A 13,936-nucleotide genomic window follows, 5' to 3' on the forward strand; every position below is an offset into this window, starting at 1 on the left:
TGGTACAACCACTTTGGAAATTGGTCTGGTGTTTCCTTAAACAGTTAGAAATAGAACTACCATACAACCCAGCAATCCCACTCCTCGGAATATATCCTAGAGAAATAAGAGCCTTCACACAAACAGATATATGCACTCCCATGTTTATTGCAGCAATGTTTACAATAGCAAAAAGCTGGAAGCAACCAAGATGTCCATCAATGGATGAATGGATAAATAAATTATGGTATATTCACACAATGGAATACTATGCATTGGTAAAGAACAATGATGAATCTGTGAAAGATTTCATAACATGGAGGAACCTGGAAGGCATTATGCTGAGTGAAATTACTCAGATGCAAAAGGACAAATATTGTATAAGACCACTATCATAAGATCTTGAGAAATAGTTTAAGCTGAGAAGAATACATTCTTTTGTGGTTACGAGAGTGGGGAGGGAGGGAGGGTGGGAGAGGGTTATCTACTGATTAGATAGTAGATGAGAACTACTTTAGGTGAAGGGAAGGACAACACTCAATACAGGGAAGGTCAGCTCAACTGGACTGGACCAAAAGCAAAAAAGTTTCCTGAATAAACTGAATGCTTCAAAGGTCAGTGGACCAAGGGTGGGGGTTTGGGGACTGTGGCTTCAGGGGACATCTAAGTCCATTGCCAAAATAAATTCTATTAAGAAAACATTCTGCATCCCACTTTGAAGTGTGGCGTCTGGGGTCTTAAATGCTAACAAGAAGCCATCTAAGATGCATCAATGAGTCTCAACCCACCTGGATCAAAGGAGAATGAAGAACACCAAGGTCACACGACAACTAAGAGCCCAAGAGACAGAAAGGGTCACATGAACTAGAGACTTACATCATCCTGAGACCAGAAGAACTAGATGGTGCCCGGCCACAACCAATGACTGCCTTCACAGGGAGCCCAACATAGAACCCCTGAGGGAGCAGGAGAACAGTGGGATGCAGACCTCAAATTCTCATAAAAAGACCAGACTTAATGGTCTGACTAAGACTAGAAGAATCCTGGCGGTCATGGTCCCCAAACCTTCTGCTGGCCCAGGACAGGAGCCATTCCAGAAGACAACTCATCAGACATGATTTGGACCGGACAATGGGTTGGAGAGAGATACTGATGAGGAGTAAGCTACTTGTATCAGGTGGACACTTGAGACTATGTTGGCATCTCCTGTCTAGAGAGGAGATGGGAGGGTAGAGGGGGTTAGAAACTGGCAAAACAGTCAAGGAAGGACAGACTGGAAGGAGGGAGCGGGCTGACTCATTAGGGGGAGAGTAATTGGGAGTATGTAGTAAGGTGTATATAAGTTTATATGTGAGAGACTGACTTGAGTTGTAAATGTTCACTTAAAGCACAATAAAAATTATTAAAAAAAATTTTTTTAAGTAGCAATTTAGAATTGATTGACTCACATTTTATGTCAAATATAAGAACAGTGAATTCTGTGAATATTAAAATAAAGAAAGGTTAATGTTTTATTTTTTCCAAGCTTAAGGGCCTATCCTATGAGAAGTTTTCAAAGTCATAAGTAAAGCAGAAGCTGTAAACAGCTTAAAGCTTAGCATTTTGTAGTAGAATATTTAAACTTCTGTGATCAAAGAAGGAATGAACTTATCTGTGTTGATAATTCAGCCCAAGGCAATTTCCAAAATACCGTAAAAATGGAAGTGTGATAACATAAACAGCATGAAGTTACTGACTCTGATTGTTGCTTTCACTGTTATTGTGGTTAGGTGCCGTCAGTTTGGTTCTGGCTCATAGTGACCCTATGTACAACAAAAGAAAACACTGCCTGGTTCTGTGCCATCTTCAGAATTGTTGCTTTCATAGCACTATCTATGCCCTATGCCTAGAAGAATTGGAATAAAGATGAAATGTTTGCAATGAAAAATAAGACCTTCTAAGAAAATATGCTGATTCACATATCTCCTTTTCCCTTTCTTCCTCCAGACCAGAGTCGGTCCGAATTAGATTTGAGTGGATCATTTTCAGAAGATGTAGAGGATGCTGTAAACTTAAGAAGGAAGTCTGTCACTGGGGCTTTAGGTAAAGACTTGGTAAGTTGAATGTGAAAGAGAGTCTCGTGGTCAGGAGGAAACAAGGGCATGATCTTGCTCTAAGATGTTCTACTTTTGGGTGATGATAAATTGAGAGTAAAGTAGGATATATAATAATCTCCTCCTGTTAGTTCACTGTCAACATACAAAAGCAACTGACGGAATCATTTAGAAAAGGTAACAGGTAATCATGTTAATAAGTGAAGATTACTATCTCTAAGAAAACACTTGGTGAGTTTTCAATTGCTAAACCTGGGAAACAGAAAAAAAAAAACCCATTGCTTTTGAATCGATTTCGACTCCTAGCAACCCTATAGAACAGAGTAGAACTGCCCCATATGGCTTCCAAGGAGCGCCTGGTGGATTTGAACTGCCAACCTTTTGGTTAGCAGCCAGCTCTTAACCACTATGCTACCAGGGTTTCCCTGGGAAACAAGGGGTCCTAATATTTCATAAACTGAATGGTTCTAGATGTATCTGACTATTTTACATGAACATTTCTGTATCTCAAGTTGCCTCCACAAACTGCCTTCTTATCTGAAATTAAATTATGTGAAAATTAAGTTTCAGTGAACTCATTTGTAAAATGAGGTTGAATTAGATTATTGTTAAGATTTCTTCTAGTGCTGATATTCTGATATTCTGTTCTATAATTGCTATAAAAAATGTGAACTCCTTAGAAGAAAGACATAACACAAATGTTAAATGATATTAATATAGTTTTTCCAAAACAAGCTAGGAAACTTTGAGTTCTAAAACTAAATGTCATTTATTATAATATAAAAGATGGGGAAAGTAATTTAAAATCTACCCCCCCCCAAAAAAAAGGCAATGTTGGTGGGAATAAAAGAAGAGTAGAGCCACTTTACAATAAAGTCCAACAATTTCTTAAAAAGTCAAACATAAACTTACTTTATGATCCAGCAATTTCATTCCTAGATATCTACCCAAGAGAAATGAAAGCATATATCCACACGAAGATGTGTGCATGAATGTTCATTGCAGCATATTCATAATAGCCAAAAAGTGAAACAATCTGGATGCCCATCAGTTGATGAATAGATAAATAAAATGTGTATTGCATTCCATAAAGTAGAATATTATTCATTAATAAAAAGGAAGAAAGTACTGATATATATTACAACATGGATGAATCTTAAAAACAATATGTTAAGTGAAAGAAGTCAGGTAAGACTACAAATTGCATGATTACATTTATGTGAAATATCAAGAAAGGTAAATCTCTAGAGAAATAAAGCAAATTAATGGTTGCCAGGAGGCTGGGGATGGAAGTGAGGATTGATTGCAAACAGGCATAGGGGAACTTAGTGGAGCAATGAACATGTCCTAAAACTGGATTCTGTTGATGTTTGCACTATAAATTTGCTAAAAAATCACTGAATTGGACACTTATGATGAGTAAATTTTATGGTATATAAATTATACTTCAATAAAGCAGTAAAAGTGCACATCAAGTGGAATAGTCAAAAGAAATTTGGCAATATATTGCTGATTCTTGAAGCTAGGTGAATGGATATGAAGATTTATTATACCAGTCCTTCTATATTTGTGTATGTTTGATTATTTTAATAATAAATTTTTTTAAGAAAGTACTGAGAATAGAAGTTTAAGTGCTAACAGTTGGGTTACTCAGAAAGAGCAAAACATAAAAATATAGAAGAGGGAATATTTGAAAAAAATAATGCCATGTTTCTGAGAATCAAAGAATATGTCTCAGTTTGAAAGCACCAAACACGAGGAATAAATAAAAACTCACACCAAGATACATTATAGCGAAATCTAACAATATCAAATATAAGAGAACATTCTAAAAACTTCTAGAGACAAATCTGCTTACATACAAATAAGCAAGGGTCAGATTGATGCAAGAATTTTCAATAGCAACACTGGGTACTAGATGACAAAGGAGGAGCCAAGATGGCAGATTAGTCAGATGTACCATACTGTCCCCCTACAGCAAAGACCCAAAAAGCCAAATGAAACAGATGTAAATAACAATCCTGGAACCCTGAACAACAAAAAAGAAGGATAAAGAATCAAATTAAACACTGACTGGAAAGAAAAATTGAACAAACACTGTAAACAAGGACAAACGGAATGGAGGGGCTCTTCCAGCCATCACAGCTCAACATGGCCATCTTAAGACAAAGCCAATAGTGACTCTGGGTGAGGTACACAGGGAGGCAACTTCACAGCATTCCATAGAGGCAGAGAAACTTTATAGACACACTTGGAGGGAAGCAAGCTGAGCAGATCATGATCCGGATCTAAGAAGGAAAACACAGAAAGGAGAGTGAGAATTACAAGGATTCTGCCATCCACAGAGCAGGGAGGAAGCCAGATATACCCACAAGCGGTGATCCCTGGCCTCTAGCGTGAGTGGTGCACACAAGGAGGTGTATCTGCGGCATATCAGTGCAAGCTCTCCCACCCAACCAGACCCTGGGTGGCTCACTCTCCAAGCACTAGGTTGGGGACAGGTCCTGACTGCTGGCTGCAGTGGACAGGAAGTGCCCTGGCACCTACATCTGCTAGCCTGAGAGGTGCACTCCCCCCCCACCCTCCTGGTCGGAATCAACGGAGGGTCTCATATGCCAGCCACCCTGCCTGACCAGAGACCATATCGCAAGCCCATCCCCTCCCTGCCAACCCAGCCCCATCCACCACCCTTTCCTGCCCATTCAATGAGTGGTAGTAGGCATCCTCCAGCGCACACGCCCAGACGCCACCTTCTCTCCATCCTAGGTCCTGAGAGCATTGGCAACTGCCCATGTGCACACACACTACTGCCCACCACCCACACCCCGCCCAGCCTGGTGGGAGGTGATGGCAAGCAACTGCTTGTGCACCCACCCACGGCTCCCTCCCCCTCCCCCTGCCTGGCAACAGGCAGTGGCAGCAGCATGGTTGTGAGCTCCCACTTGGCGAGGGGCAGCAAGCGCGCAACCATGCGTATGCCAGCCAATCAACCACTCCCCCATCTGGCAGGAGATGGTAACCAGGCCCCCACTAGCCAGCAACACTTGCCACACCTGCCCCCCAATCACTCAGCAAGTGACACTGCCTGCTCCTATGCTACTGGACCAATGACAGACAGTGGCCGATCCCCAACCAACCCTCTGTCAGACGTTCCACAAGACCAGCAAACAGATCCATGCTCACACACCCAGCTGCTTCCCCACCCACCTGGTGACAGGTGGTAAGTGCTCCATTGTGGCCAGACTAGTGACCAGAGTAGCACGCCTGTCCTGCCTGTCTGGATACATCAAAAGAAAACAAAAAATCAGGAAACAGCAAACAAACATAAAAAAAAAAGAAGTCCCGCCTGCCTGGGTACATCAAAACAAAACAAAAAATCAGGAAACAGCAAACAAACATACAATGAATAAATACAATAACAGCTTAATGCCTTGGAGACAAAAATATCAAATCACCTAAAGAAGCAGGACAAGATGGCTCCAGCAAGTGATCAATATAAAGAACCAGGAAACTTCCCTGAGGAAGAAATGGTAATGGAACTACCTGATAAGGATTTTGAAGTATTTATATATAGGGTTCTGAAAGAGATCAAGCAAAACACAGACAAAACTAAGGAAAACACTAGAAGAATTCAGGAAAACAATACAGGAATAAAATGACAAAATAAATAGACAATTAGAAACCATGCAAAAACAGCAAGTAGAAAGCCGGAAGATTAACAATAAAATTTCAGAAACAGATAACTTAATGGAAGGACGTAGAAGAATCAAGTCAATGGAAGACAGAATCAATGAAATAGAGGACAAATCACTTAACGCTGCTTTGTTTGAAGAAAAATCAGAAAAAGGATGAAGAAAAATGAAGAAACCCTAAGGGTTATATGGGACACTATCAAGAGGAATAATTTACACGTGATCTGAATTCCAGAGCAGGAAGAGACAATAAAAAGCAGAGAGGGAATTTTTTAACATTTCCTGGCAGAAAACTTCCCCAATATGAAAGGTGAGGAGATATCCATCCAAGAAGCACAATGCACCCCATACAGGATAGATCCCGAAAGAAAATCACTAAGACATGTCATGATCAAACTTTCCAAAACCAAAGACAAAGAAAGAATCCGGAGAGCAGCTCAGAAAAGACTAAAGCTCACCTACAAAGGGGAACCAATAAGACTAATAAGACTACGCTCTGAATTCTCAGCAGAAGCCATGCAGGCAAGAAGGCAATAGGACAACATATATAAAACTCTGAAAGAAAAAAATTGCTGACCAAGAATTATGTATCCAGAAAAATTGTCTCTCAAAAATGATGATGAAATAATGAAATTTCCAGATAAACAGAAATTAAAGGAATTTGTAAAAATCAGACCAACCTTACAAGAAATATTAAAGGGAGTCCTTCAGACAGAAAACAAACAACATAATTCAACAACCTGAGATTAAGACACATGACAGCATCAGCCAGATACCAAACCAGATAAAAAAATTCTCAAAAATAAAATAAAGCTACACTAAAAACTGGGAACCAGAGACGTCAATCTGTGATGACAGTTTCAAAACAAAAAGAGGGAATAAAGAGTGTAATTCTAGAACTTCCATAGGGAAAGAAGTCAAGGTGATATCAAGAAATAAAAGACTGCTTTAAACTTAGGAAGATAAAAGTAAACTTCAGGATAACCACAAAGACAATTAACAAACCTACTCATCAAAATAAAAAAGAAGAAAATAGTAAAGATTCAGTAAACACAATCAACAACAACGAAGGAAATGAAAAGAAAATCCACAAACAAAAAGAACGCAGCACAGAATATTATGTGCAACAAAGAAATCATCATTACTGCAAAAAAAAAGCATAATAAAATGACACCAGTGAATTCATACCTATCGATAATCACACTGGATGTAAATGGTTTAAATGTATGAGTAAAGAGACAGAGTGGCAGAATGGATAAGAAAACATGACACAGCAATATGCTATCTACAAGAGACACACACCTTAGACACAAAAATATAAATAAACTGAAAATCAAAGGATGGGGAAAAATATATCAAGCAACCAGTAACCAAAAAACAGGAGTGGCAATATTAATCTCAGATAAAATAGACTTTAAGTCAAAATCCACAATCGAAGATGAGGAAGGACATTATATAATAGTAGCAGGAGACTTTAACACATCACTTTCAATGAAGGGCAGAACAACTAGAACGAAACTCAGCAAAGATACAGAAAACCTAAATATCACAATCAACCAACTTGACCTTTTATTGTTGTTGTTAGGTGCTGTCGAGTCCATTCTGACTCATAGTGACCCTACAGAACAGAGTAGAATTGCCTCATAGGGTTTCTGAGGAGAGGTTGTTGAGTTTGAACTGCCCACCTTTTGGTTAGCAGCCGAGCTCTTATCCACTACACCACCAGCACTCCAACTTGACCTCTTAGACATGTATATACATATACACTTCACCCAACAGCAGCAAAATACACATTTTTTTCCAGTGCACATTGATCATTCTCTAGAATAGACCACATTTCAGGCCACAAAGCAAGCATCAATTAATACAAAAAAAAGAAAAATACAAATCATCTTCTCTGATCACAGTACTGTCAAATTAGATATCAATTTCAGGAACAACAAGGAGAAAAATCAACTACACGGAAATTAAATAACACTTTGCTTAAAAACAACTGAGTAACAGAAGAAATAAAAGATGAAAAAAATCGCTAGAATCAAACGAGAATCAAAACACAACAAACCAAAAACCTTTGGACAAAGCAAAAGCAATGCTTAGAGTCTATAGCAATAAACACACACATCAAAAAAGGAGAGGTGGGGCAAGATAGCTGAGTAGTCATATGCTTCTGGTGATCCCTCTTACAACAAAGACCCGAAAAAACAAATGAAATGATTATATGTATATGTATAACAAACTAGGAGCCCTGAACACTAGAGGCAAAGTTAGGAAATAGGACTGAGCAGCAGGGGAATGGAGAGGAGGTTCAGAAGCGACAAGGAGTTTCCAGACCTGACTCACCAGGGACTCGTGCCCCTCAGGCACAATCCCCTGGGACAATTGCAGCATGGCTGGCGGTAGCATTTGGGATGCAGTTTCCTCAGGGAGAGACAGCGAGCCACACAGTCTGCTCACACTTCCGGAACCAAAGAAGAACAGCATTCTCGGCAAAAGCTAAATACTTGCATTTGTTTTACCATGCCCCCAGCCCCCAAGCTGGCTTCGGTGGCTGTCTAATTCCCTGGGCCTGAGATAGGTCCTGCTGCTCATCCTGAGCCATTCTCCCGGCCTTGGAGAAGGAATAAATTTCACAACTGGGGGAAAAGATAATCTGCCAGCTCCACTAAGCTGGGGAGCTCAGGACAGAAGTGGCTTCTGCCCAGGCAAAACGGTCTACAGACTTTAAATACCTTTCACCCCTGCATGGACCTGTGTGGGCCCATTTCAGGAGATTAGGCCCTTGTTGGCAGACTGCAACCGTGTATGTGCTTGAGAACTGACTTCAACTGTTTCAGCTGTGCAATGGAGAGGTGGGTTTTTCATGTTTGACACCACTTTGCCTTTTAAATACGGTCCTCACCTACCCACATAAGGGGCCTGAGAACTGATGGCTCCACCCACATCACCTAGCCACCCATGACAAGGGTCCAAGGATAAGTGGTGCCTTCTAGTCCTTACAACCAAAAGCATTGGGTGCCCATGATCCGGCTGCAGAATCCACCCACCTGTATGCTCTAGGGAACAGCGACACACATTCCTTACAACTGGAGGGCAAAGTGCCCTCACAGACACTTGGAGGACAGTTCTCAGCCCCCTGCCTTGTTCAGAGTGTGACCCCCTTCTGCAACCAGATACCTGTACCTACACCAACCACCCCTACCCCTCCAAGACTGCAGGACAGAGCGTGAAACACAAACTTGATGACCAACTACCTGGACATATGAGCTGAATCCATACACAAAAAGCAAATGGACTCCTAGGCTCATATACCTGGTAACAGCTCTAGCCATCTCGTGACAGGACGTTCGAGTTTCAAAGGTCCAAATACTCAAGCTAGCTCACTCAAGCAGCCTATTTGGGCATATCAAAATAAAACAAAGCAAGAAGTTAGAATGCAGTAAGCAAACATAAAATAAATTAATACAATAACTTATAGATGGCTCAAAGACAACGGTCAATATCAAATCACATAAAGAAGCAGACCGTGATCACTTCAACAAGCTCTCAAAATACGGAATTAAGGAAACTTCTGATGAAGATATCTTCCTAGAATTACCAGATGTAGAATAAATACAAAAGATTAATATACAGAATTCTATAAGAGATCAGGAAGATCAGGCAAAACACAGAACAAGCCAAGGAACACAGAGATAAAGCAGTCGAAGAAATTAAAAAGGTTACTCAAGAGCATAATGAAAAATTTAATAGGCTGCAAGAATCCATACAGAGACAGCAATCAGAAATTCAGATTAACAATAAAATTACAGAATTAGACAATGCAATAGAAAGTCAGAGGAACAGAAATGAAGAAATGGAAAGCATAATTAGTGACACTGAAGATAAAGCACTTAGCGCCAATATATATGAAGAAAAATCAGATAGAAGAATTAAAAAAAATGAAGAAACCCTAAAAATGATGTGGGACTCTATCAAGAGAAATATCCTACAAGAGATTGGAGCACCAGCACAGGGAGGGTTAACAAAAAATACAGAGAGAATTGTTAAAGATTTCTTGGCAGGAAACTTCCCTGGAATCATGAAAGATGAGAAAATATCTATCCAAGGTGCTCATCGAGCTCCACATAAGGCAGATCTCAAAAGAAAGCCACCAAGACATGTTATAACCAAACTTGCCAAAACCAAAGATAAAGAGAGAATTTTAAGAGTGGCTAGGGATAAACGAAAAGTCACCTACAAAGGAGAGTCAATAAGATGAAGCTCAGACTACTCCTCAGAAACCATGCAGGCGAGAAGGCAACACAATGATTTATATAAAGCATTGAAGGAAAAAAATTGCCAGCCAGGAATCATATATCCAGCAAAACTGTCTCAAATATGAAGGCGAAATTAGGACATTCCCAGATAAACAGAAGTTCAGGGAATTCATAAAAACCAAACCAAAACTACAAGAAATACTAAAGGGAGTTCTCTGGTTAGAAAAGCAATAATATCAGATATCAACCCAAGACTAGAACATAAAACCCAGTACCCAGTGCCCATAGGACAGAGCAACCAGATATCAACCCATGTAGGGAAATGACAAAAATAAATCAAGATTAAAAAAAAGCTCAAAACATGGAAACAGCATTGTCACTATGTAAAAAATGACAACATTAAAACAATAAAGAGAGACTAAAAAATGTAGTTATATATCTTTCATATGGAAAGGAAGTCAAGGCGACATAAAGAAATAAAAGTTAGGTTTAAACTTAGAAAAATAGGGATAAATATTAAGGTAACCACAAAGGAGACTAACAACCCTTCACATCAAAATAAAATACAAGGAAAAATAAAGACTCAGCAGAAACAAAATCAACAACAACGAATCAGAGGAAAAGACAATATATAAAGATGAACTACTCAGCACAAAAATTTAAGTGGGAAAAAAAAACTGTCAACAACACACAAAAAAGGACATCAAAATGACAGCACATACCTATTCATAATTACGCTGAATGTAATTGGACTAAATACACCAGTAAGGAGATAGAGAGTGGCAGAATGGATTAAAAAAACATGTTAACAGTGAGAGGACTAGTATCTGCTTAGGAGGTTACAGAATGTCAAGCTTTACAGGAGATAGTTTGGTAGCTGGATGTATAGATAGGTGGATAGAGAGAGAAAGAAACAGTAATACTGTGAGTAAGTTATGACCTTTTAATACTATATGGATTTCCTTGTTAATTTGCTATAGCAAAATGTCCTACAGTGAATTGAAACCAGACCACTTATAGTGGCATCCAGCACTCCCTACCTTCCTCACTCTCAGTTGATTTTCTTCTTTCTTATTTGACTAAGAATATAGAGGCAAATCAAAGTCAAATTGTCTGGTCCTTCCGTTACATTCATGAACCTGAGTTTATGTGGATCCATATGTTCTGCCTTACCTTTCACTACATCAGAAAAGCTCTCGGTGCAGTCATGACCAGCCATCCACTTTTTCACCGAGTTCCACATTTACTCAACTACGTGCAGCTCTCCAGGAGCTTTTCCTTCTGTCTTCTCTGTAATAAGATTGTTCCTATTTATTAGATTATTTCTCTCAGCATAAACATGTTATAATAGTTCTCAATTTTTAGAGACACATCCCTCTTTACCTCTTATCCCTGCCAGCTACCATCCCATGTTTCTGATCTTTCGTCATAGAAAAATGACTTGAAAGACTGTCTACATTTAATATTTACGGTCCTCAATTCCTATCTCATTCTCTTTTGAACCCAAGATATACACATGCAAAAGCATGAAGTTGGACTGCTGCCTCACATAACATACAATCATAAACTCAGAATGGATCAAGGTCCTAAATGCAAGAGCTAAAACTAGAAAACTCTTAGAACAGACCTTTCATGACTTTGGATTTCATATAAAATATTTTGTGCATCAAAAGACACTATCAAGAAAGTGAAAAAAGAGTACCCGTAGAACATAAGAAAATATTTGTGAATCACTTCTCTGATAAGGGCCTTGTGTCCAGAATAGAAAACAAAGTCTTAGAATTCAATAACAAAAGATAAACAACCAAATTATAAGACGGGCAAAGGAGTCAAATAAACATTTCCTCAAAGAAGATATACAAATGGCCAATAAACACATGAAAAAATGCTGAACACCATCTGTCTTTAGAAGAATGTAGATCAAAATCACAATGAGATACCACTTCACACCTACTAGGATAATAGGGCAGTTCTACTCTGCCCGTTAGGGTCGCTATGAGTCAGAATTGACTTGACGGCACTGGGTTTTTTTAGGATAATGATAAAAGCAAAAAAAACCCAGAAAACAAAAAGTGCATTTGAACCCTCATGCATTGCGCATGTGAATGCAAAATGGTTCCCTACTGTGAAAACCTCTTTGGGAGCGCCTCAAAAATTTATCCATAGAGTTACCATGTGACCCAGATTTCCCACTACTATGTATATGTCCCTAAGAATTGATAATGGGTATTCAAACACTTGTACATGAGTATTAATAGCAGCACTATTCACAATAGCCAAAGGTGAAAACTAACTAAATGTTCATCAACAAATAAATGAACTTGGCTAGGCTATGGAGTTTGGTTGTTTGGTCAAACACTAGTCTACATAAAAAAAAAATACATGTGTTTAAATCAGCGGGCCTTAAGTGAATCAGATTCCCTTCCATAATATAGATGGGCCTCAAAGGGAGTTTTCCATAGGGTTTATTCTGCCTCCAGAGTATAAAGAGACATTTTGCTAGAACTCTCTCACTCTTCACACTTTTTTGTCCTGTAGCCTGTCCTATAGATTTTGAAACATAAGATTGCAGTAATTTTCAGCCCATCACCTGACCCACAGATTTTGAAATTGCCAGCTCCCGGCAATCACATGAGCCGATTCCTTAAAATAAAACTCTGTCTCTCACTCCATCTATCTATCTCTCTGTCTGTCTGCCTCTCTGTCTCTGTGTCTCTCTTCCTGCCTATCATATATCTGTTTATCTGTATGTCTCTCTGCCTGTCAACCTATCTGTCTGTCAGTGTATCTGTCTGTCTGTGTATCTGTCTATGTATCTATGTATCTAATCTATTTATCTAATCTATCTGTGTGCCTATCTATCTGCCTGCCTGTCTAATCTGCCCGCCTATCCAATCTGCCCGCCTATCTAATCTGCTCTCCTCTCTAATCAGACCACCTATCTAATCTGCCCGCCTATCTAGTCTATCCACCTATCTAATCTACCAACCTGCCTAATCTACCCACCTCTCTAATCTTCCTGCCTACTTTATCTACCCGCCTATCTAATCTACCTGCGTAACTAATCTACCTACCGATCTAATCTACCCATAATCATAAACTAATCATAAACTCAGAATGGATCAAGGTCTAAAACTAGGAAACTCTTAGAACAGACCCTCATGACTTTGGATTTGATATAAAATATTTTGTGCATCAAAACACACTATCAACAAAGTGAAAAAAGCCTACTCATAGAATGTAAGAAAATATTTGTGCATCATATATCTGATAAGGGCCTTGTGTCCAGAATAGAAATCAAAGTATTGGAATTCAATAACAAAAGATAAACAACCAAATTATAAAATGGGCAAAGGAGTCGAATAGACATTTCCTCAAAGAAGATATACAAATAGCCAATAAACACATGAAATGATGCTGAACATCATTTGTCTTTAGATGAAAGTAGATCAAAATCAAAATGAGATACCACTTCACACCTACTAGGATAATAATAAGAGAAAAAAAAACAGAAAACAAAAAGTGCATTTGAACCCTCGTGCATTGCTCATAGGAATGCAAAATGGTTCACTACTGTGAAAACCAGTTTGGCAGCTCCTCAAAATTTTATTCATAGACTTACTGTATGACCCAGATTTCCCAGTCCTATGTATATGTCCCTAATAATTGAAAATGGGTATTCAAACAAACACTTGTAAATGAATGTTCAAAGCAACACTATTCACAATAGCCAAATGTAAAAGCTAACTGAATGTTCATCAACAAATAAATGAACTTGGCTAGGCTATGGAGTTCGATTGTTTGGTCAAACACTAATCTACATGCATTTGTTTAAATCAGCTGGCCTTAAGTAAATCAGATTACCTTCCATAATATAGATGGGCCTCAGCAAATCAGTTGAAGACCCAAAGAGAAAAAA

General features: G+C 38.9%; 1 protein-coding gene across 2 annotated transcripts in view; it reads left to right on the forward strand.

The window, feature by feature from the left end:
* SYTL5 (synaptotagmin like 5) overlaps positions 1-13,936 on the forward strand; it is a 284,046-nt gene that overhangs the window by 110,371 nt on the left and 159,739 nt on the right. For both annotated transcript variants that reach the window (XM_064278136.1, XM_064278137.1), the window contains exon 8: positions 1,966-2,072. In XM_064278136.1, the coding sequence (XP_064134206.1) occupies positions 1,966-2,072 (107 nt within the window). The remainder of the gene's footprint in view (positions 1-1,965; positions 2,073-13,936) is intronic.

The sequence above is a fragment of the Loxodonta africana genome, chromosome X, assembly GCF_030014295.1.
Source record: "Loxodonta africana isolate mLoxAfr1 chromosome X, mLoxAfr1.hap2, whole genome shotgun sequence".
NCBI lineage: Eukaryota > Metazoa > Chordata > Mammalia > Proboscidea > Elephantidae > Loxodonta > Loxodonta africana.